The following is a 24,554-nucleotide window of genomic DNA, read 5'->3' as shown; positions in this document are numbered from 1 at the left end:
CCAGAAAAGTTTATCTCATTAATAATATGTTTACTGCTTATAATGAAAAGTTGATTCTGATGTTCACAGCCTAGCCTGGTGAAGCTGTGGAAGTGCCCAGGCAACCCACTCCACTTTGTCAGGTGTTTGGTGCTCTGCGCTCTCTCAGCCTTTATGTTTGGGTGGCACGTACACGAGAAGGCCATTCTCATTGTCATTGTACCTCTAACGTAAGTATGTCAACTCCACTGATATAGAAAAGGATGGGAAAATAAAAATAATGGGTTCGTTAGACTGAGGGTACTCAGAAGTCAGTTCTAGGAGTGTGCGAATAGCAATTTTTGGGTTAAAATCAAATCAAATCAAATAATATTTTCGAATATGGAATAGTACTGAGCAAATATTTACATTTTACCCATGGCCTAATTTTGGCTCTTAAGTATACATGTATAAGTAAGTATTGTACAATATATTTCCATTTCAATCTATGGAGTTTAAATCCCTCATTGATATTTTCTATTTTGAATATCCTACTAATTCAATGTGATATCCTATAAAGCAAAGATGAAAGTAAGACTCCGACAAAATAATAATAAACCAAGTTTTTAATTAAAAACAATTTATACAAATTGGTAAATACAAAGAGATCATAAAACAAAACGGTACACTACTTTTGTAAAACTCAAGTAGCATATGTTGGAAGTATGAATAATCCATTAACCCTAGAGCTGGCACCAGTGTAACGCTGTACTGGCATAGGGATATTATTGATTATGTAATATAATTTATAAACCATCATAAAAATTAGAAATAGCAACATAACTATGGATTATTATATATCATCTTGTTCAGAATAAGACAAAGAACAATAATATAGGTGGTTTACATGGTTACCACAAAAAAATGTTTCTAGTTTTTCCGAATTGTAGGCATTATTAATTTTTTATAAAATGTGTTTATATTCCGCTGTGTAGCTAAGTGCAGGTAAGACTTATCATCATAAGGTAAATTGTAAAATTGTAGTAAATTTTGTGCTGATTCCAAAAATATATAGTTTATATAGCTTATTTTGTGTATTTTGTTTGATAGCCCTATTATTATGTTGACCGTACCCCCGTGCTAGTACCAAATAATCATCCAACCCAGGTCATGTACAAAACCGTACACCTTATACACTAATATATTACATACAATCACGTGCAAAGGGCCTATATCTAAAATTTTATGAAATTAGCTAATGAATAAAAAAGTCATGCAAAAGGTTATTTATTTACTTACATACATAAATACAATCCCTCCAATAACATTATTCTGATTCGCTCGACATCATGTTCTTGGTTTGGATATGATTTCATACTATAGGTGGCTAAGAATATTGTCCATGCAGGTTGTGGCAGTTCTTTTATCCAGGGCAGTTAGCTAATACTTACACAATGAGTTTGTAGGCTATTGTTTTTGTATCCCGAACTACTAACACAGTCTCCGAACTTTACCTGATTCCCAAAACACTTCACAACAGTTACTATACACTTACATGATGTTAGTCTTCATAAAACTGCTAAAGTTATAGGCCTATTCTATAAACTAACACATACAAATAAAATAAAAGATGTCAACATATTTACATTATTTACAAATAGGCCTAGGCCTAGATAGGCCTACATTGTGTGTTCAGTTTAGGCCTACTTTACTCCGAATCACTTGAATCCCTAGCACGCTTCCGTCCACCGCTTCTCAAAGGCCTAGGGTAGTGTTCCAGAAGGTGGTAGCAGTTTTGGTGCACTCCACAGTTACACCCAGGGCAGAAGTAACTGGTTCGCTTCTTTATGCCTTTAGATTCACAAACAGAGCAAAGGCAATTGTTCTTGTTAGGTAGGAGGGTCAGCTGGTGAGTCGGTGACAGGACATTATGATTCGGATTATGTGTTCTAGTTGGGGATTCAACCTGAGGCCTGGTAAGATCAGTTACTATGGAAACTAAGAATTCCCTTCTGCTGAGTGGTTTGTCGGTATTGAACTTGTACAAGATGTAGGCATTGTGCAGGGACATGTCGATGAAGTTTGTGAAGATTTTTTCCAGTATTTTCTGGTGCCTCTTGAACAGGTGTTGTGGTACATACATTTGTCCTTTACATCCACACCTCCCATGTACTTATTATACTTTTTGATCAGAGGAGGTTTGATAGCTTCATTCCCACTGTTGCTTCTGACTAGCAGGTTTTCCGCATGGCAGGCAGTAGTAAGGCAATAGACCGGTTTCCTTTTTTTAGTTTCTTTAAACCCACCAAGAGTATATCTTTTTTTCGAAAATACACAATTTATATAGGCTGTTGGTTCTTTGATAAAAGGCTCTTAGAGAGATCTTTGCTGTTCTTTCTAACAGTTCCAGTTAGGTATGTCGGTCTAGGAGTTTTTCAGCTAGAGTATTTTTGTATACCAATTATCTGTGAATAAATGGTATCCCTTAAATAAAAAATTAGTCTGGGTCAATAGATGTCTAGGTCACTTTCTGTGCTAGGGATCATCTCCACCAGATAGGAATTTTTTACCACTGTACAATTCTGAATACAAAACATAGCTTGTCTCACTATCGCAGATTTCAAACTTTTTTAGGCCAAAGCGGCAGTGCCTTTTGTTTGGCTTGTACCGTATGTATGTCACTCTATTTTTCATTCCTATGAGTGATTCAATACAAATATGTTGGTTGGGTACGAAATGTGATCTAAAATTGTTATTTAGTTCATTGATATAAGGCCTAACTTTATTCCATGGGTCATGTCCATCGAAGTATATAACACAACTGGTAGATAGGAGATTTGGGATAAAAAGCGCGCCGTTTCAGCAACCTTCCCCCACCACAAAGGGGGACTCGATGCAGATATGTCAGTTCCTCAAGCCGTGCACGCGGTTGTTAATACGCTCCTGGCCGTGCATACAATAGGTTGACTGCAATTGAAGTTATATATTCGGAATCTGCATTAGCTGCAGAATCTGACAGTATAAATATAATCTATAATATTAAAACGAAACAGTGTTTTTTTATTTCACGATTCTGAATCAACCACTCGACGGATTTTCATGATTTTTGTGTTGAAAGAAAGATAATTTTGAGAACTAGGGAATGTCAAAGCCATAATTTTAGTTTAGGGTCCCAGTTTTTTAGAAATTAAGTTTTAATTTTTAAAAAGTCTAGCAGCCGACGCTAAGATTCTAAACTAGCTTTTGGCATAAAATAATTTGCTTAACATAACAGCTGTAAACATTCAGCTTTTGTGTCACAAATTCAGCATTTGGATAAAAATGTAAAGACATACTTAGGGTTGACTTATTTATACTATGTGTAATGCTAATCATTGATACGTTCAATCCTTCGATAAGAGGATGACAGATTTTTTAAATATACTAGGATGTTCAAAGGATTTCTTAAATAAAAATCTTTGCAATCTTCGGTTTGTTTTAGTGCAACATAATTTGTTTTAACTAACAGCTGGTTAAATATAAACTATGGAACCATGAGGTTATTTTATTTACTCTTATTTTGTCATTGATTATAGGAAATAAGTAAGATTAGTAGAGATAATTAGACCACAGTTTAAAATAGTTTAGACCACAGTACAAATCGAGGCTCTGTACACGAGTCTTAATAAAAAAGGATAAATGCAAATTATTTTACTGCTCCACTTTTCAAGGAAAGAATAGAAAAATAACAATGTTTACATGTTTTAATTCTTCATGGTAGCTTTTTGTTTACAATTAATGTTTGTCTGCTTTAACTTTGTTTGGATTATGCCCGGAAATATTGATGTCATAAAAAGAAGATCAATAATAATCAGGAATCACGATTTTAAATTACCACCACAACCTCAGCCGGGTTTTATACAAAGATAAACAGATGGATGACATAGATGGAACACATTCACTTAGGATACTGCAATTAGACAAACCATTCTTTTATGAAATCGTGTTCAGTTGTGGTTTCGTTTGGGGGTGCCTATATCAGCGCCCCCAGGCGATTCTGACTAGGTCTATACACTTCTCAATTGACTATTACCATTGACTATTGGATACAGAAGTTGTATAATATAAAGAAGTGTTGTATTAACCCTTTTACTGCCGGCCATTTTTTTTTTCATTGTTGCTAAAAATGCCACACCACTTGTAATATTGACATGCTAAGACTGCCGGGCTTAATTTGGGCAAAACGTAGAACTTTTGAAAAAATGTTGTAACTTTTTTATTTTTTATCCAAAATTAACAAATAAGGTATTGTTTTACTCCATTTGAATCCCTTGTTTGAAGTAAAATTAGTTTGGCTCAAAAAAATTTTTTAATATTTTTTTTGTAAAAAAAAACATAAAAGATTTATTTTATTTTTTATTTTTTTTTTTAGTTTGTGCTACAATAATCACCCCTAATACTTATTCCTCTACCTATGTTAGTAGCCTATGTTATAAAGCATGCATTTCTAAACACACACACAAAGTTTCAGGCCCTTACCTTGAAAAATAAAGGAGATATCTTTTTTTTTTCAAAATGTGATAATCTTCAAAAACTTTCCAGGTCGCGCATCTCTACTGACACTATAGTCCAGTCATCAAAATTAGGATTCTTGCTTCAAAATTGCAGATGTTATAAAACACAAAAAACACTAGTCTAATAAAACCACTATAATAATAGTACATCAATGTCTGTAGGCCTAGATGTTTTCCGAAGGAAAAGAAAATGGCGGCTAACCCTCTACACATATAGGCAGCGACTTCTAAATCTAATCGACTAAGATCAGTAGGTAATCAAAATAAGTAGGCTAGATTTTTTGTTTCAGTTTTGGAAATAAATTACAAAAAATAGGCCTATAAAAACACAAAAGGTATAATAATGTAATGTCTGCGGATATTTACAAAAGTTATTTGCACGTTTGTGTAACGTTCTCCATCATCGACACTTGTGTTCCCCAAAACAAGTTGGGTGAACACCCTTCTTACACATCTTGCATATTGTCCTGCTCCTTTTCCTTTTACCCCCAGCACTTGTGCTTTGAAGACTACAAACACTACAGTTTTTGAGCATTCTACCTGGAAGAGACTCTATGCCAAATTGAGCCTGCGCTCCTGCATTATCGCCACCTCCATGCATCGGAGTATGTTGCAGAATTCTCTGGCGTAGCCATTCACTAGACAGTTCCTCAATGATTGCATTTGTAAACTGGAACCGGGACAACTGTTTACCTGAACTATTTTCTTTATAAATTATATAGGCGTTCAGGATCATTCTTGAAAATATGTTGAATACTACCTTCTTCCAATATTTGACCGTCCTCCGCTCATCCAGGTAGCAATACAACATTTGGTCAGAGCCATCAATCCCTCCCATGTACATGTTATAATTGTTTATTATTTCGGGTTTCATTTTTATAGCTCCTTCATGCCTTTTCTGTCTTCTGGCTTCCACTGATTTTGCCGTTCCTTTGGTAGACAGTCAAAATTGAAACTATGTACAAAATCAGGGTCATTATTTTCCTCAATTACAGTCCATGCATTATCATTTTCATTCTCATCGACATTTTCATTTGCATTAGGCCTAGGGTCATTGATAGGTGATGGAGGAATTTCATAATTTGCCACAACATCTTCAATTATTTCGTCAACAGAGGTATAAGGAGAAGCTTGATTTGCGTAGGCATTTACAACATCTTCGATTACATTATTTACTGAGGGTGGAACAGGGCCAAGCCTATGTCTCCTCTTAGGGGACATTTCACAATCCGAATCCTCATCACTTGATTCTGATACATAGTCAGGATCTTGGTCGGTATCGTCATCGAAACCTGGACCTAAACATCCAAGACTTGACTTTGAGCTGCAGTCAGAATCAGAACTAGTATCAGAATCCTCTGATTCTGAACTAGGCTCTGTTTCGGAGTCCGAAATGTTCTCAACAAAGCTATCACTAAGCTCTTCATCAACAAAGTTTATGTCATCATCCTGCAAAAGGTTACTCACGATTGTGCCTTCACTAACTGGAGATTTACGTCCAGGCCTACTCGGCCTACTCCTTTTACTCATTTTTCTTTATATTACAAACACTTCACACCATACTTCACAGACTAAACCACAAATAAAACAATCGTAAACAATAACAATAACATTCATCATTTACAAAACACGAACTCAAGATGACAGACGATAGACAACGGCACAGAGTCACAGAGTACAAGTCTAGAACGCACAGACCAATGGCAAAATCTTATGTGTAACTTCATAGGTTATACGGCTCATAGAGTATAAAAATGTTTATAAGTGTTTTCTTTAGAGTATAGACATGGAATATCTCGAGTTTTGTGGCATTTGGTTAACCTATAAGACCAATAAGTCCGAAAAACCAGACGTGCTTTATAGCGCATGTCGGCGATTTTCGCAACATTGAAGACGTGCGCTATTGCGCATGCCGGCAATTTTCGCACAAACAAAGGGTTAATAGTCAAAGCTATTGCTCTCTCTACTGTAGGCTACTTATTATCAGTGTGCGTCTGTGCGAATCGGCTGCAAATCTCACTTCAACGCATTTCACATCGTAAAAATTGCAGAATTGCTGTTTTATTGTAAAATTATCAGATTTAAAATGCATATTGTATAGGCCTATGATGGAATTAAAACTTATTTGGTCACACAACATTTGTTTAAAGATGATTTTTCACATTAAAACTGCAAGACACTTTGTCTTTATATGTGTAAACTAGCTTATCTGAATTGTACACGGTTTTAACTGACTACTGAATTCCCGTACGTAGGACGGGCTAATACCTCGTCTTATTTAAATCGTAATTTGAATTTTAACAACTAAAAATGTTAAACAAATATCACACCTTGACATAAAAAAGTTACTAAGCGAGGATTTTTTTTATTTTTTGGTCAGAAACAAACTTTAAGCGACAAATTGTAGCTAATGAGATGATCTTCAGCATATAACCAAGCAATTTCAAATAACATTTTCTAGTCGTGAGTAATGGAGTAATTAGTAACGCAAAGAGGTTCTTTATAAATCGCCCCGCGGGCCGTTCTCCCTGGTTCTGCTGATCTTTTCGTTTACGGTACTCCCAGAAACGTTTTGAGTACAACCAATAGTTATATTAAATACATATTTATTACAGGTAACACATAACTAGATACTGTAAATTAAAATATAAATGTAGACTAGATGTTCAGGGACAGGCAATCCTAATTTGTTTAGTTGTAACAAGGGATTGTTTACTATCTGCTTTGTTTGGTAATTAATGAGTGATTTCAAGTCTTAGGGTTTATTTATTTATTTATACCAAAAATTCATATACAAAATTGTTACATTCTTCTTTACTCTTCTTTTAACTAATTTCATTGCACAAAAACCTCGATCTGCTAACGTTACTTGTAACGACTACCCACAATATTATTAATATTATTTTATTAATACATATGAATTTTTACTACAATCCTCTAACTTTATATACTAAAACTTTCAATTTAAACCAATGTTACTTTCGTCAATACATACACAATTCCTCATTTACTATTTCCATTTTTTACCAACACCTTTATAAAACTCAATCTGCAAAAATTTAATTACCAACTACTGCTAATTAGCCACCACCCCACAATGGGGTGGTGACGAGCCAAAGGCGAGTTACTTTTATTCTGTTTTTCGTAATCCTGTAGTAACCTCAGAGTAGGCCACAACTTTTACTACATTTGGAAGCAAAAATAGAGCCCAGATGTTACCATTACCATTCCTTAATTTGTCTGCATCAGGATGTTCAGGGCAGTTAGCAAGAAGTAATAATGCTCTAAGAAGCAGCTTCTGTTTTTTTTTTCAAAAAGGTTTTGACCGATGTATCAAGGCTGTTATGAAAAAGACAAGTATTGAAAGAAAAGTTTGGTGTGGTAATCCTTCAATCAGTTGACAAGGCAAAGTCCAGCTTGGCAGTCAGGACACTATAGTTCGGCCGCTTAGAAAACGACCTGCGCGCTAATGCTAAACCAATGCTAATGTTAAACCAATGCCGAACTATAGTAAACACTCTCTTTTCTCCCACCTCGCTTACAACAATGCTCTGGGATTACTCTTATTCCTGGAGAACTTAACTAACAGCCAATCACCGACTTCGGAGTCTTTGAACACTAAATGTTTTTCATCTTCTGGTAGATCTTCATTTAACTCTTCCGAAAATTCCTTCAGCGAAAGTAGGTCATCATCAGGGTTGGAGCTCAAGTCCGATTCGTCTTCGATCTGTTTCCTCTTCCTCTTCCTGGGTGGAGACAAGTCAGATGGTGCTGTCAGATGTTCGACACCAGTAGAAATTGAGGGGTTTGAGCTCTCAAGCACGTCGTCTTGGGAAACACTTTTCCCTGGTACGACATTAAGCCTTTTTTTTACCTTTCTTCTGGCTGCGCCAAGAGTTCAAGCTTGGAGAGTAATTCTATTACCCCTTCTCCAACCGAATTTCTGGCTTTCTTCGTTGGGGTTTCTGGTTGTGTGGTGGTGGGAAGTTTTTCTAAAACTACTTGGGGGTCTAGGGGTACGATTCCACACACCTTAAATCCGTCTTGAAGGTTTTTAGCAGCATTGGGGATGATAGCACACATCAGGTCATTTAGGAGAGTTGGGAAATGTTTTTTTGCCAGGTTGGAGAGCCGACGATCTGCATTCAACTTCCATGTGCATAGGACATCCCTCCAGGCAGGTTTCAGGGGCCTAAAAAAGGCATTGAGCTTTTGGACATCTGGTCTTTATTGATTTTTCCAAAGCCTTTGCGAACATGACTCCCTTCTTGCCAGTTTGTATGTACTTCTTTAAAACTGAGCTTATGCCATCAATAATTGGCAAAACATATATAAGAGTAGGCAAGGAACTACTTGAGGCCAATGTAGTCCCACTATCTAGGGGCTTTAGAATAACTGTGTAGCCCTCAGCTAGTTCCTATTCATTCGATGTTAAGTTTTCAATTTTGACTGCACTGGCAAAATCAGCAGAAATTGGTTGTTTCAATTCTAGGAAGTGTAACAACATGCGGTGTTCGCTATTCCAGCGTGTTTCGCAATTTTTGACAAGGTGCAATGGTCATCCCTAACTGAATTTCAACCTGCACCTCCCACTACATCCTCAATGATATTTTCAATAATACAAACATTATTTACAATAGGATCATCATTGTCAAGATCAAATTTCTCCCCCTCATTACCTCATTCCTTAGGCTCTCATTATAGGCCTACCTCTTGCTGAGCAAAGTCAAAGTCTTCATTATCATTTGGATCTGATAAAAGTGTCTCATCGTCATCAATCCAACTATAAATTTCATTTGAATGTGCTATTGATACTAAAAAATAAGTCATTTATATATATTAATCCCCTAAAAACTTAAAATTACACTGAGTTTACAACACAGCTCAATAAACACAAACTAGACACGAAACAGTTCGCTAAACTGCCGTGGGTAGCAGCACGCGGCGGCCTGTCACTGTGCTACCATGTACGTCAAACCACAGTGCAGACGGCATTTGCCTTGCGTACGGTGTACGTCAAACCACGTTGAGGAAAGAATGGTTGACAGTCTTTTCAGTGGTTGACAGGGTGACTTTTATAACGATGAAATAAATATTGTCCTTGAAATAGGTGTGTAGTATTAAATTACTATTCAGATTTTGAATATTCACACACCTAAATATGACACTGTAACTATAATTTGTGAAGTATGCATGTCTATTGTAAAAGGTCCAATGTAACTAAGAGTGCAATATCCATAATTGATAATTCGCAGGTATAAACTAGGTATAAACTAGCAATCTTAAAACTAAGTGAGCATTACCACAAACTCTTCTACCTAGCCAGTATTTATAGAACGCAATACTATACCTATTGAGCATTTCTTAAACAAACTTTATCCTAAGTTAAACATTCAAAAGCTTTGGACAGAATTAACAGAGTGTGTTGTCCCGCAGATTGCTGGCTGTGGTGTGGCGTAAGGAGGCTCAAGTCTACCTTCTGTTGTCCACTGTGGGCCACTTCTCTCTATTCCCTCTACTCTTTACTCCGTCGGAGAACTACATCAAGGTGGTTTTGTTCCTGCTGCACTCTGTGTACGCATTCCAGAAACTCTCCTCACTGTTCGACATCACCGAGGGTCGACATCTGCCACTGCTCTCGGTCGCCGAGTCTCTCTACGTGTTTAGTCTTGCAGCTCTGTTTGTCACAGAGTACGCTGTGTTTCCTCTGATAGGTCTGACAGCCAAGTATCCGTTCCTTCCGCTCATGTTGACCTCAGTACACTGCGCTATGGGCGTTCTGTACTGTTGGCTTAGGTACTACTGGCATTTCATGACGATGGACGAAACTAACCGCAAGCGAAAAGCTTATTAATTGATACAATTTTAGTTAAATTTGTGAATTTAGTTATGCTTTCTGCACAACGTGTTAAAAGACTTTTTGTGTAACATGCTAGTCTCGGTTGTGTGAATTGCACATAAGTAAGTCATCTACCAAGTGACATCTAGACATATTGAAATTTAATGTAATGTTATATATTTTTTGTCAAGTCTATTTACAGAAATATTTAAAGAATACATATGCATATTTATTTCTATATCAGCGGCATGTATATAGTCTATATTAAATTTATAGATAGACAGTAACACCTCTTTTTAACTGTCACTGTCAGACTAAAGTCACTATGAATAGTGGATATTGTAACAAAAGTATAATATGAATCTAACTTTAACTACATTGAAATTCAACTGGTAGAAGTGTAAACCAATTGAACCAATTCTAGAAATGGAAAAATGTTTTGTAAATCATACAATTCCTATATTATACAACAAATCACCCATGAGCCTGACTGAAACAATAATTACTTTAACCCATTGATTTTAACTTGCGCAAGACCTTTAGCAGCAATTAATTTCCCATGGAGCTCACTGTTTTGATTGTAGCCTTAACGGTGATGCTGCGATAGGAGCGCTAGCTGGAATTGGCATGGTTGTCAATATATGTTCCACAAAATTCAACCGAAAATCAGTGTAATGCATGCTTTGATTTTCTTATAGACACAGAATGCAGGGTCATGTCCATTAAATAAAAAAAATATCCTCTTTTATGCTTTGACGGTACGCCCGTTATGGTAAAACTAGACAGGACTTGTTCCTGCCGGTCAACCCCCAACATACATCGATTGTACTCAATGATACATTTTGGTTTTACTATGTCAATTTCCTGATTTCCTTGTTTGACTTTCTTAAAAACTGTCATATCAATGTCCTCGTGCATGGATGGCAACATATGGACATCTTTCCTATCACTCCATTTGATAGCTAAAACCCAGACTGTTTGATGCTTCTCCTTTTTCCAGTTTAGCTTCCTTGAATGCCTGAGGCATACACCTCCTGTTCCTACAGCATGAGTGTCATTTTGGGCTAATTTGGTGTATAAGAGAGGGGAAGAATACCAGTTGTCAAGATATACAATGTAACCTGTATGCATAAAAGGTTGCATCAAATCAAGAACCACAGCCTCACTTGCCAATACATCCTTCTCCTTATCTTCGACAACATACATTTTGAAACAGCAACTGTTAAAATATTATAGACAGACAAGATAAAAGACTATTAGGACTTCACAAAAGATGTGTATTTATTTGACTGTTTACAAAAATCATAATAATCAATAAACATATGTTAGTTAAACTGTATATGAAATAAGGCAGGCATAGATTAGACATAGATTATTTATTACATTCTCTCCCCCCCAAGAACTGCGACCTTGGTAAGAGGGCGCCGGAATGTACCTTTGGTTGTTTTGATGTCCACAACTCGTATAACGCCATCTTTACCGGGGTAAATGGCTGATATTCTTCCAAGAGGCCATGAATTCCTTTGATTGTCTTCTTCTACTATTATAGCCAAGTCCCCTACTTGAGGCGGTTCTGTTCGTTTGTGCCACTTACAACGTCTTGATAAACAGGGCAGGTATTCTTGGACCCAACGCTTCCAAAAACTATCCAAAAGTGTTCTTACGCGGGCTAGTTGTTTCTTACATAGTTTATCTTCATCAATATTTATTTTGTAGGCTTCGCGTAGAAAGTGGTTTGGTGTGATCGGCTCAGGGTCCAACGGGTCAATTGATAAGTGTGTGAGTGGACGTGAGTTAATAATAAACTCAACGCGAGTCAAAAACGTCTGCAGTTCTTCATCTTTCGGGTACTGGGATCGCATGACACTTTTCAATGCTGTTTTTACTGACCTTATCAGTCTCTCCCAACATCCCCCCATGTGTGGCGCACGGGGAGGAATGAAATTCCATTTAATCCCACTCTTTACGACTGTCCGTTGAATCTGGGCGTTGTTTAAAGACTTCACAGCATTTCGAAGTTCATTGTCTGTTCCTACAAAATTCGTACCATTGTCAGAAAACATCTCAGAAGGGCAAGGTTTCCGACTTATAAACCTTTGAATTGCCATAACGCAACTCTCCGTACTTAACGAATGAGCCACTTCGAGATGAATTGCTCGTGTAGAAAGGCATGTAAATATTACACCGTATCGCTTTTCATGTCTTCGGCCAACAGTTACTTCAATTGGGCCAAAATAGTCAACACCAGTGTAAAAGAAAGGATACTGTGCCTTGACTACTCGTGACATTGGCAGGGGTGCCATTTGAGGTGGACTTGGTTTGGCGTTGTCAATCCTACAACGCATACAGCTTCTTTGCACTTTCTTCACTGTTGTGCGAAGATTAAGTATCCAAAACCGTTCTCTTGTCATGTTCATTACGGTTTCTATTCCTTGGTGGAAGCATTTTTCATGGAAGTTCTTCACAATAAGTCTTGCTACTTGACATTTTCCATCTAAAATAATTGGATATCTTCGTTCAGTACTGATTTCAGGAGAATTTCGTATTCTTGTAGACATCCTGATGAGGTCTTTCTCGTCAACGAAAGGAGCCAATGTGAATATTTTACTTGACTTCGGTAGTGACTTGTTATTTCTTAATAAGGTCTTTTCTTCTTTAAAAGTTTTGTCTTGGGAATTCAACACTAAGATGTGTTCAGCCTTAAGAATTTCATCTGGTTGAAGTTCCAGTATCAATCTGGGGTTAGAGTTCTTCTTCTGTCTGTCTTTGTCATTTCTTTTGATCCTGGATTGCAATATACCAATCTCAGAACCCACGCAGTTACTCGTGTTACCTTATTCCAGGAAGAAAATCTCTCAATATTGATAACGTCTTCTTTGTCTTCGTTGAGTAACCCAACGAACTTTTGTTTCACCTCTTCGCTGTTTTTTGTTTGCAAGGTTGTTGGTTGCTGTGGCCAATGACTTGAGTCGTATTTTAGAAACTCGGGGCCATAAGTCCAAAATTCATGATTACTTGTAGTGAATTTCTGGTTGCTTCTCGTAGCGACATCAGCAGGGTTATTTTTTGATGGTACCCACTTCCATTCATCAGCTTGTGAAACTTCAAGTATTTCCACAAGTCGGTTAGAAACAAATTGTTTAAAGCTTCTCGGATCAGATTTTATCCAATGTAACACCGTAACAGAATCTGACCAAAATATTTTTCGGACGATGTTGATGTCTAGGTCGTGTATAATTGTTTTAACAAGCCTACATCCAAGGACAGCAGCTTGTAGTTCCAGTCTTGGTATGGTAGTTGGTTTTAGAGGAGCCACCTTTGCTCTCGACATAACCAACATAGTGTTGTATCCAGTATTCTCGTTAGTATTCTTATGTCTTAGATATCCAACAGCGGAGTACGCTTCTTCACTTGCATCGACAAAGACATGAAGCTCAACATCATTTATCATAAGGGTTTTGAAATAGCATCTCGGAATGGTAAAATATTGTAGTTGTTTAACTTCTTCCAACCATTCTTGCCATTTCTTAGTAAGTCCTGTTGTTAGTACTTCATCCCATGTTGTTTTTGTTCTCCAAATCTCTTGCACTAATATTCGACCTTTGATTGTAGTAGGGGTGACTAGTCCCAAAGGATCAAAGATAGACATCGCAGCCTTCAAAACCTCACGTTTTGTTGGATAACTTGATTCCATTTTTTGCAACTTTTCTGCATTGCGATGAAATACGAAATTGTCGCTTTCTGAATCCCACCACATTCCGAGAACTCGTTCAGTGGGAAGATTGCTATCATGCTTCAATTGCTTAGTTGAATTTGATTTCAGTTCTTCAGGAATTCCAGATAAAACATCTTTGGAGTTTGATAGCCAATTGCAAATTTGAAATCCACCTGATTTGTGAATTTCCATTATTTCTTTCACTCGAGTCTTTGCTTCTTCCTCAGAATTGACAGAGTCTAATAAATCATCCATGTATTCCTTAGTGAGAATTGATTTAGAAGCTTCAGGGTAGATGGATGAGAAACGTTTGGCATTTTCGTTCACTACATATAAAGCAGTGCTTGGAGAACAGGTCGACCCAAATGTCATCACCTCCATTACATACGTATCTGGAGGATCATTCGTGTTTTGCCTCCACAAAAATCTCTGTGAATCTACATCTTCTTTCCTTATGCGTACCTGATGGAACATTTCCTTAATATCACCAGCGACAGCAAATTTTCCCAGACGAAATTTTACGAGAACAGCTGGTAATGGATTCAAAAGGTCAGGTCCACTAAGAAGAGCGTCATTAAATGATACACCGTTCGACTTTGCAGCTGCATCAAAGACCAATCTTAATTTGTTGGGCTTATTGGGGTTCACAACTCCGAAATGAGGTAGATAATAAGTATGATCATTTAAAATACTTGCCTCATCTTCACTTAGTTTTCGAATATACCCTTTTTCCTTGTAGTCGGCAATCTTCCTTGTGTATTCGTCTTTAAAGGAAGGATCCTTTGCCATCTTCCCTTCAATGTGTTTTAGTCTTTTAAGAGCTTTATCGTAACTCGAGGGATATTTAAAATCATCTGATTTCCACAACAAGCCAGATTCATAACGTTCTCCGATTTTCCTCGTTGTTTTTTCCAAGATTGACATTGCACGTTCGTCTTCTACCGATTTTATTGATTTGTTTTCTACTGGAGATGCACCGTAGTTGTCAATTTCAAAGGAACTTTTCACCAAATCATGTAATCTGTCGTGATCAAAGGACAATAGGGTGAAATCGTCAACACGTCCAGTAAATTCTGGACACTTGCCATGCATTGACCACCCTAGGTAGCTCCATGACAGGACGGGAGCATTTGGCGGACCTTCAATAACTTTTCTGGTCAATAACAAGTCACAGTTATCTTGACCTATCAAAATGGTAGGTTTAACATGAGATGTTGGTAAAGGTTGATCTATTGACTTTAAATGAGGCCATCTCTCACGAAGCTTTACTGAGTCAATCGACTGTTGGGGTAAATCTAGAGGTGATTGAGTTCTTACATTACTTAATGTGAAAATTTCATCTTCATAGAACCCTTTTATTTTAAGTTCAACTCGTCTGGACGTTGGGTCAAAATGTTTAGTTGCATTTGACCAACAAGTGGTAAGGGGTTCAATGCTACCACTGATGCCTAATTTATCGGCAGTAGTCGAATCTAGCAGAGATATGGTTGAACCATCATCTAAAAGTGCATATGTGTCGATCTGACAGCTTGGACCATATAACGTTACTGGACATGTTCTTAGTAAAACACGGTTATTTACCGAGTGATTGCTTATAATTTCTTCTTTCGATTGACCTTCCTGCCTGAAAGTGTTCTGTGCTCTGTCCCGGCTGATTTCTTGGGAATTTTTAGAGGCACTGTCAGTATGCAGAAGGCGATGGTGGGATAGTTTGCACCCATTGATTCCACAAGGTTTCTTTAACTTACAAAATTTGATGTGGTGACGACGGAAGCAAAAGAAACACAGTTTTTTCTCAATTATCATCTTCCACCGCTGCGCGACTTCTGCTTTTCTGAAAAGCTTACATTTATCGGTTTCGTGACTCTCCGAACAAAACATGCAAACGTTTTCATTGGGCGAATTAGTAAAAACTGGTTCTGGTTGACTGGTTTCTCTTCCGCGTTGTCTCCTCAGGTGGACGAAAATAAATACTCATAATGGAACACTGGTTTTCAAGCCAGTTACAGAATACTTTCAGGTCAGTAGGTTTTTCTAAATGCATGCTATTTACATGTTCAGCCCACCTGTACTTCAGAGTATAGGGGAGCTTACTTAAAAGTTCATTCAACAAGAGAGGATTTATTAAGTACATTTCCAAATCCAACGACTCTGCGGTAGAGGTCAGGTTTAAAAGAGTTGTTGAAAACTCAATAAGGCTGACAGCGTCATCCTCCTTGACTGGTTGGAGCATGCGCGCCTTCTTCAACATTGACTCGACTATAAACTCTGGACGTCCAAAACGCATTTGTAAAGTTTTCATTACTGTACTCAAATTTTTACCTGATATAAATAGAGGTTTTACCATTTTAAAGGCATCTCCCTCCAGACAATTTCTTATTCTGTCAAGGTTTTCATCGTCATTAAAAAGGTGTTTAGTCTTATTGTAACAGGAATAGAACATGGGCCACTCGTCTGGTTTCCCGCTGAAGGATGGAAGACGCTGTCGGCAAGAGACAGGTTGGTTGGGGTTAGATAAATTGATAGCTTTTGAAAAGGAGTGTGCTAGTTTATCAATAGCCGTGGACACGATGGCTGATGATGTCAAAGGAACTGACGGTTCCTCATTCAGCCACCTATTGACTTTGACATTAGAGTCCTCCTCAACAGTAGCAATATTGAAGCTTACCTTGTCAGGGTCTTCATTATCTTCCAATTCCAAATGACGACTGCCCAAGACTGAGGCGGACTGACTACTTCCCAAGACCGAAGCAGACTCAAGTTCGGTCCTTACTCTCAGCAGACGTTTCTGTCGTTCTAGTTCTCTTGCTTCAGCTTGACGTTGTCGTTCCATTTCCCTCTCCTCTCTTTGCCTTTGTTGTTCCTGCATTTGACGCTCCATCTCTTGTCTCTGTCGCTCCATCTCCTTTTCTTCAAATTCTTTCAGCCGTTGCAACTCCCTTTCTTCGTGTATTTTCTCAAGCCTGTTTATTTCTTCTATTTCTTCTAGTTGCAGTTGAACTAACCGGCGCTTGCTGGAAGTTGAAGATTTGGTTTTTGACTTAGAAGGTGGTTTTAGAGATTGACTATCTCCTTCTTTGGGTTCATCATTCTTGTCATTTGCATTTTCTGGGGAATATCTATTTGGAGGGTGTTTCTCTCTCCCTGACTTTCGGATTGACATATTTCTTGACATAATTTATAAGTCGGGTTTCGGCACCAATGTTAAAATATTATAGACAGACAAGATAAAAGACTATTAGGACTTCACAAAAGATGTGTATTTATTTGACTGTTTACAAAAATCATAATAATCAATAAACATATGTTAGTTAAACTGTATATGAAATAAGGCAGGCATAGATTAGACATAGATTATTTATTACAGCAACAATACCCCGAAGAAGATTCTCATACCTTATAAATTTGTACACCAAATCTAGCCCTTTTTTGGGGTTGTACTGTATTATGCCCATTCTTGCCATCATTTTCAAAAGGGTCTCGTCGAGCAACATCTCTTTCTGGCTCAATCATAATTATGTCGAAATTTGGTTTCTAGGTAATTTATCACAGGCCTGATTTTTTTCAGCTTGTCTTGATTGACTTCGGTCTCATCTGAATCATTGTAAAAATGTAGGAACCTCGATATACTCAAAAATCTCTCACATGACATGGTATTTGAAAAGATAGGAGTTTTGATGATTTTCCTATGGGACCAATACTGCTTTATATCTGGTTTTCTGATCTGTCCCATATTCACATGTAATGAGAAATTAACCTTCAATTCGTCTACAGTTACATCATTCTATTTGTCATCAGACTTGAATTTTTTCCTGTCTGGGGTTGCTAAAAGCTTACGCGCATAATCATTAGTTTTGACACATAGCATGTTCCAAAACTTATCCCCTGCAAACTGCATAAAGGTTTGCAGTTCTAATGGATTTTCCCCATGGGCCCGCAAAGAATACACATTTATGCAGGGTACCCAACAGAAATCAATATTTTTGGGTATGTTTTTTCATCAACCCAAGGCCAGTTGCTGTCTTCAAACTTCTGTTTCTTAGCCTTCGGTGGTTTAGTACTGGTACTACTTTGATAGACCTATGTGTTTTTACAGGCTTAGTTTTTTGGGCTGGATTACATATCTTAGTAACCTTAGGCTTAGGCCTAGCTGGTTTGGGTTTGCAAATGTTACTTGTAGGAATTTGACTACATTCCGTAGGCTTAGAACTTTAAATTTCAGAAAATTTACTCTTTACTGCGGTTGATTCAGGTCGTACATAAAAACTAGTACTCGGGACAGGATCATTGGATTGGCCATAAAAACTAATATTAGGGACAGGTTCAATAGATTGGCCTTCATCAATAACATTTTGGGAAGCAGAGTCATCTGCTTTGTTTTCATTTTCAGTATCTAGGTTTAGGCCTAGCTCATTTTCATTCTCGGGCCTGTTACATTCTATATCTTGTTCATTCTGAAGACTACCTAATTCTAATTCATTACCTGAATTAGGAAAATTATTACCATCAAAGTCATAAAAAAACATGGCCGATTTCCTTATGTGAGATGTATCCAACACTAAGATAATCCACCGGTGTTTCATAATTATGTTCGTGCTGGATAATTTCATAATCAAATCCATTATCACTAACACCATCTAAACTTAGATCATTGTCACTGTCTAATAATTTATCTAATTCAGAATAATTATGTAAACTGTTATCAATTTTACACAAGAAACATAACCACAAATACAAACAGAACACTCTACTCAACACCTGTGCAACAGATTACTCGTCTATTTTCCAAGACACAGGACCCATAACCAACCAGGCAAAACTAAATATCCTAATACAGCTAAAAGACAGTCAATGAACATGCCAGAGCGATCTATCGGAAAAGCAACAAACTACGTCGGGCGCAACGAGTCAGACTCGGTGTGTCTACCCCAATGGTTGTACGGTACAAAATAGGCAATAATATTACAAATAAAAACTTGAATGATAAGGCTGAGCTTGAAGATAAGCAGCCAACTTGAGAATGTCTGGCCCAAGATTCACTCTGAGGGGCTTTGTTCATTTATGAATCTGAGCCAAGCTCTCCTGAGAGGTTATATTTTCACAAAATTTGTACAAGGGCGCCCATGATTGAATGAGAATTTTAATTTTGTTCATATCACTAAGAGTCGTTGAGTCTAATTATTTTGTCTTTAATTGAATTTTTATTCCGTTAAATAATCTCATACTTCTAAAATCATTGAGCACAGTTACCAATGGTCCAAGAATGAATATAACACACACCATGCTAATCGATCCTGACATACTAAAAAGTCACCATGTTCCACCACAGTGGTGGTCTTAAGTAAAAGCTAGTGTGGAAACACTGTTCCAAGTGGCAGGAATTGTGGATTAAAGTTACTGCACTGAATTATTATAAAAGTATAATTGCATCCCATGTTTGTTGATGGTAGAAGACTAAATTAAGCATTTCAAAATTCATGGACATTTCCTTGTGGTGCATGGAAACAATTACTATATATTGTCATTTTTTTAAAGTGACAGTTAATAGATGGTTTACTAATGGTTGATTTAACATATTTATGGGACCAGTCTCTTTGTTGTAACATGAAATAGGATTAGAATAAAGAAACATGTAAGGTATTGATTAGCCATCACAGGAGTTAGGTATAACAAATCAGCTAAGTCAAATATTCAAACTTAACTTCCTTGGTTGAAACTCCACTCCTATGTTGAACTGCAATAATTAGTGTTACTTCCAAAAAACAAAGAGCTACTAACTCAAATATTCACAAGTAATATTATTCTGAACCACTAAAACATTGCTGTTGAGATAAACAATTTTTAACAGTGAATTACTGGATTGAGGTTGACTATAAAATACTTTCAATATTTCTGAGTATCTGAAAAATAGACTTTTCTGTTTGTACAATATTTTGATTTCATTTCAATGACCCTCTACAGTTTGTTTGAGCTCATTTATAATCTTACACAATGGATGCCACTTTTAAACTAAATACTTTTAGTTAGCAGTTGGTGATTATCAGTTTTTTTTTGTAAAATATTTTTTCCAAGTTTTTAATGATTTTAGATTGATAACAAACAATTAAGTTGTTGTTATTGTATATTAAAAATAAATATTATTATTTCCAGTTGATTGTTGCTACTTTGTAAGGGCAATTACAGTTTGGGGTAATTTTCCTGAACCAAGTAAAGTTGTTTTAAGATGGTGTATGCATTGGGCTATTAATAGCAACAATGACCAAAAGCGGTAAGCGGCAGCGACCGCATATATATGGGTTAGTGGAGACTTGCCTTTAATGCTTGTTTAAACAATAGTAAAGTACCTGGGGACCAAGCCATAGCTAGGTAGTTTATTTTCTTTTTACCCCTATATCGAGTAATTTTTAGTGTAATCTTTGCTCAATAGTAGCCTAACTTGTTTTTCCCTTTGTACTTTATTTTTTAATTTGCTAGTATACTGTAAATAGCTTGTTATCAACACATGTGACAAGTCTTTTGTTTACTTTTTCCTGGTTATTTTTTAGTTCAACCTTGTTCAACCAACATGGTTACTGGCAACCCACAAAGCCAATGTTAAAAAATATTTACTTTCAATTTCACTTTTTTATGCAATTAGATTTTGGTTGGCATTTTCACCTGCAGTAAACACGTTTTTAGGCCAGATATAAATGATTTAAAACATGTGAAGGAAATCGTCAAAGCTGTTTTCGAGATCTTTGTGCAAGCATACATACAAGCACACATTGCTCATATAAGAGTATAGGATTTAAAATAATGTAAAATACAGATTAAAATGATATCTTGCCAAATATAGTATGAAGTAATAATACAATAAAGTTTCACTAACAGCCAAATATAGGATAAAGGAAGAGTGTAATAATTCTTACTTATCATACAATTCCTTACTCGATTATTCATGTAATTGTTTCTTACACGTATTTTATTTAGCTTGACTGCTCAAGTCTCATGAGAGAGATATTAACACAAATCTTACGCTTGCGCTTGATGTAGACTGACTTCTGGTACTGCAACGACTCACCACATCAAACCCACTGCCCCAGTGATGCTAGCGGCAGTCTTGAAATAGTGCTGTACCTTACTATACTATGTCGGTAATTGTTGTCATCATAAACCCATTGCATTAACAAATTGTAATTGACCTTACTTTGCTAAGGAAAATCACCTCTAATGAAAATTGACCCTTGCAACTTTGATGAACAACCACATTTGATTAACTTGTCTTCAGTCAAAAAATTACAAAAAGTAATGACTTTATATTTTTTGCTAATATATAACCAGAAGAAATAAATGTACAAATCTGTAGGGACCAATATACAGGCAATAAACAAAGTTCAACAGTAGGTTTAAATAAGTGTTAAAAATATTATTATTATTAAATAGTTGTACAATGCATTTAAACTGCAATTTTTACCTGAATATGGACAAACTACCTCATTTAGCGTATAATTATTTTCTTGCTATTGAACCTAAAGCAGTGGTTAAGGACTAGTTTGATTTGAAGATGATTCAAAATTTTCATTTTCATTACATGGTTTGGTAGATGCAGAAATAAAAAAAAATATATATAATGCAGTTACTGTAGAGAGTTAAAACTGTTAATTTTGTAGCTTTTGTGATATGGTCATAACGATTATTCAATTGAGATTGACTGAATTCACTTGTTAGTGGTTGAGGCGAGTTTTCCTAGCTGCTGAATACAGTGGTTTTTATCAGCACCCACTGGATACATAAGGGTCAAGTACAAGCGGTTTCCTAGCTGCCAAAATTGGTAAAGAAATTTCTGTACCTTAAAGACTCGTGCAACATTGATATTTAAAATGTTGCATCTGAAATCGCCAGCCAGAAAAACCTATCTTCTTTATCTAAATTTTATAATGAAATTAACTGTAAGAAAGTTGTACATGAGTGCCAACGATGCATTTACTTTTAACATTTTATTCAAAGCTGAAAATTTGTATAAAACTTTTAAGAGACCAATGGAGGCAATGAACTTTTTTTAGTTATAGCCTTGGTTGGTAGTTGTTTTGAAACTTTTAAACTATCATTCAGCCTCTTTTGTATGAGCTGAATACTACTACTGCGTTGATGAACAAAGAGTGTTTATGCGAATCCTAAGATCTGGTTAGTGATTTTGATTTAAGGTTTTGCCTCTACAGCCAGGAGACATCCCTGTAGATAAAGCATCTGAATAATACCTCAGTTGTCACATTTGATTTACAACTCATCAACAGTTCATGGTAATTCAATCAGATATTAAAGGACCAAGCTATAAATCAATGATTTATAAGTAAGAGTTATTTTTTTATATAATGAAATTTTTTTCCAATGTCCAAACTTTTTGTTGCTATAAAACAGTCCCTTTTCTTTGAGATCATAATTAATTGGTGATCAAAAGACAAACATCATGATCCAGAATTTCTTTTCTGTGGTCAACAGTAGCACACTAACAAAACACTTCCATAACTAAACACACATTTAAGAATGTGATGTGCCCAATGGAAGTGGGTTATGGTAAAATGTTGCTTTGTATTTGAATGAAACATTTAAAAAATGGTCATGACTAAAAACGCCTATGTCTTTAATTTTTGGCACTAAAAATGTCTAAGAAAGTGTATCAACTTTGGTTAAAATGAAATTCATACAAAATATGTATACCTAAATATTATTTATATATATATGTAACTAGTGATTAACGGGTGTATTTAATCTGTAAAGCATTTGTAAATACGTGTTTGTTTTGTAAAATTAGCCTTGTTTTAAAGGCGTTAGTGGTTTTAAAATAAAATTGTTTGTCAAATTGTGGTTTGTTTATTTAAACTCAAAACAACTTCTAAGAACCCTATTTGTTGTCGCTAAAGCAAATTTGCCAGACTTCTGGAATATGGTAGAAAAGTATTAAACTCTTTTTTTAATTTAAATGAAGTTCTGTTGTATATTTTAAAAACAGATATTTTCATAAAGATGCTTTGTGACTGAAAGCCCAATTAGTGTCCCTGCTTATTTTAGGCTCTGATAATTACTTATTCACACTCATTCACTACCCTGTTTCCTTCACTTCTTACGGTCAAAGAATTTCGTTAGAAGATCGGACAAATCAACAGATTGTTCTTTTTACAATGATTATAGCTTTAATTCTTATATGTAGATGCCGAGTTCCAGGTGTCAGTGCCCAACTGACCTGTCAGAGGACTACTCTGGATTCATTACAGCCAGGTTAAGGGTGCCAGGCTTAACTAACTAAATGACACCACCCGAGTCACCACGATTAGAATTATGGTGCTTGGTCTTAACTGCCTAGAAGACATTTCTGGTCCAAATACATCCAGATTTAGGATACTGGAGCTCAACTTTAATAAATTAATTTTCTGTGATTGTGGAATACTTAACAAACTTAAGAGAGATAGAGTAATGCCGAATCAGAAGACTACTTTAAATTTTCTACAGCTATATTCAAGATGTCAACGCTCAATTGACCACAAGACTACACCAAAATCACTATTATCAGATTAAGGGTGCCTGCTGTCAACTAGCCAGAACACCTTTCTGGATTAACTGCAGCTACGTTCATAGTGTTGAAGCTCAACTAACCATAAGTATACCTTCAGTTACACAACTAGAACACAATAAGAACACCCAATCAGAAGACTACTTTAAATTTTCTACAGCTAAATTCAAGATCGCTCAACTGACCACAAGGCTACCACAAAATCACTATTATCAGATTAAGGGTGCCTGATGTCAACTAGCCAGAACACCACTCTCGATTAACTGAAGCTACGTTCATAGTGTTGAAGCTCAACTAACCATAAGTATACCTTCAGTTACACAAGAAGAACACCCAATCAGAAGACTACTTTAAATTTTCTACAGCTAAATTCAAGATGTCAACGCTCAACTGGTCACAAGGCTACCACAAAATCATTATTATCAGATTAAGAGTGCCTTCTGTCAACTAGCCAGAACACCACTCTCGATTAACTGCAGCTACGTTCATAGTGTTGAAGTTCAACTAACCATACATATACCTTCAGTTACACTAGAAGAACACCCAATCAGAAGACTACTTTAAATTTCCTACAGCTAAATTCAAGATGTCAATGCTCAACTGACCACAAGGCTACCACAAAATCACTATTAACAGATTAAGGTAGCCTGTTGTCAACTAACCATTAACTGCAGCTACGTTCATATGGTGTTAAAGCTCAACTAACCTAAAGTATACCTTCAGTTACACAAGAAGAACACCCAATCAGAAGACTACTTTAAATTTTTGACAGCAAAATTCAAGATGTCAACGCTCAACTGACCACAAGGCTACCAAAAAATCATTATTATCAGATTAAGAGTGCCTGCTGTCAACTAGCCAGACCACCACTCTCGATTAACTGCAGCTACGTTCATAGTGTTGAAGCTCAACTAACCATAAGTATACCTTCAGTTACACAAG

The 24,554-nt window shown here is 36.4% G+C and overlaps 1 protein-coding gene across 1 annotated transcript in view; it reads left to right on the top strand.

Moving 5' to 3' along the window:
* Window positions 1-11,282, top strand: part of LOC128985555 (probable dolichyl pyrophosphate Glc1Man9GlcNAc2 alpha-1,3-glucosyltransferase) — a 76,107-nt gene extending 64,825 nt beyond the window's left edge. Inside the window, exons 7-8 of the mRNA XM_054405154.1 lie at window positions 70-209; window positions 9,948-11,282. Of these exons, the coding sequence (XP_054261129.1) occupies window positions 70-209; window positions 9,948-10,365 (558 nt within the window). The 3' untranslated portion in view covers window positions 10,366-11,282. The remainder of the gene's footprint in view (window positions 1-69; window positions 210-9,947) is intronic.
* The last annotated feature ends 13,272 nt before the right edge of the window (window positions 11,283-24,554 follow it).

The sequence above is a fragment of the Macrosteles quadrilineatus genome, unplaced genomic scaffold (genome assembly GCF_028750875.1).
Source record: "Macrosteles quadrilineatus isolate MER2022 unplaced genomic scaffold, UCM_ALF_1.0 Scaffold_2__2_contigs__length_208266976, whole genome shotgun sequence".
Taxonomy (NCBI): domain Eukaryota; kingdom Metazoa; phylum Arthropoda; class Insecta; order Hemiptera; family Cicadellidae; genus Macrosteles; species Macrosteles quadrilineatus.
Note: the sequence above shows the minus strand (reverse complement) of the source record. Positions and strands in the feature narration are given on the sequence as shown.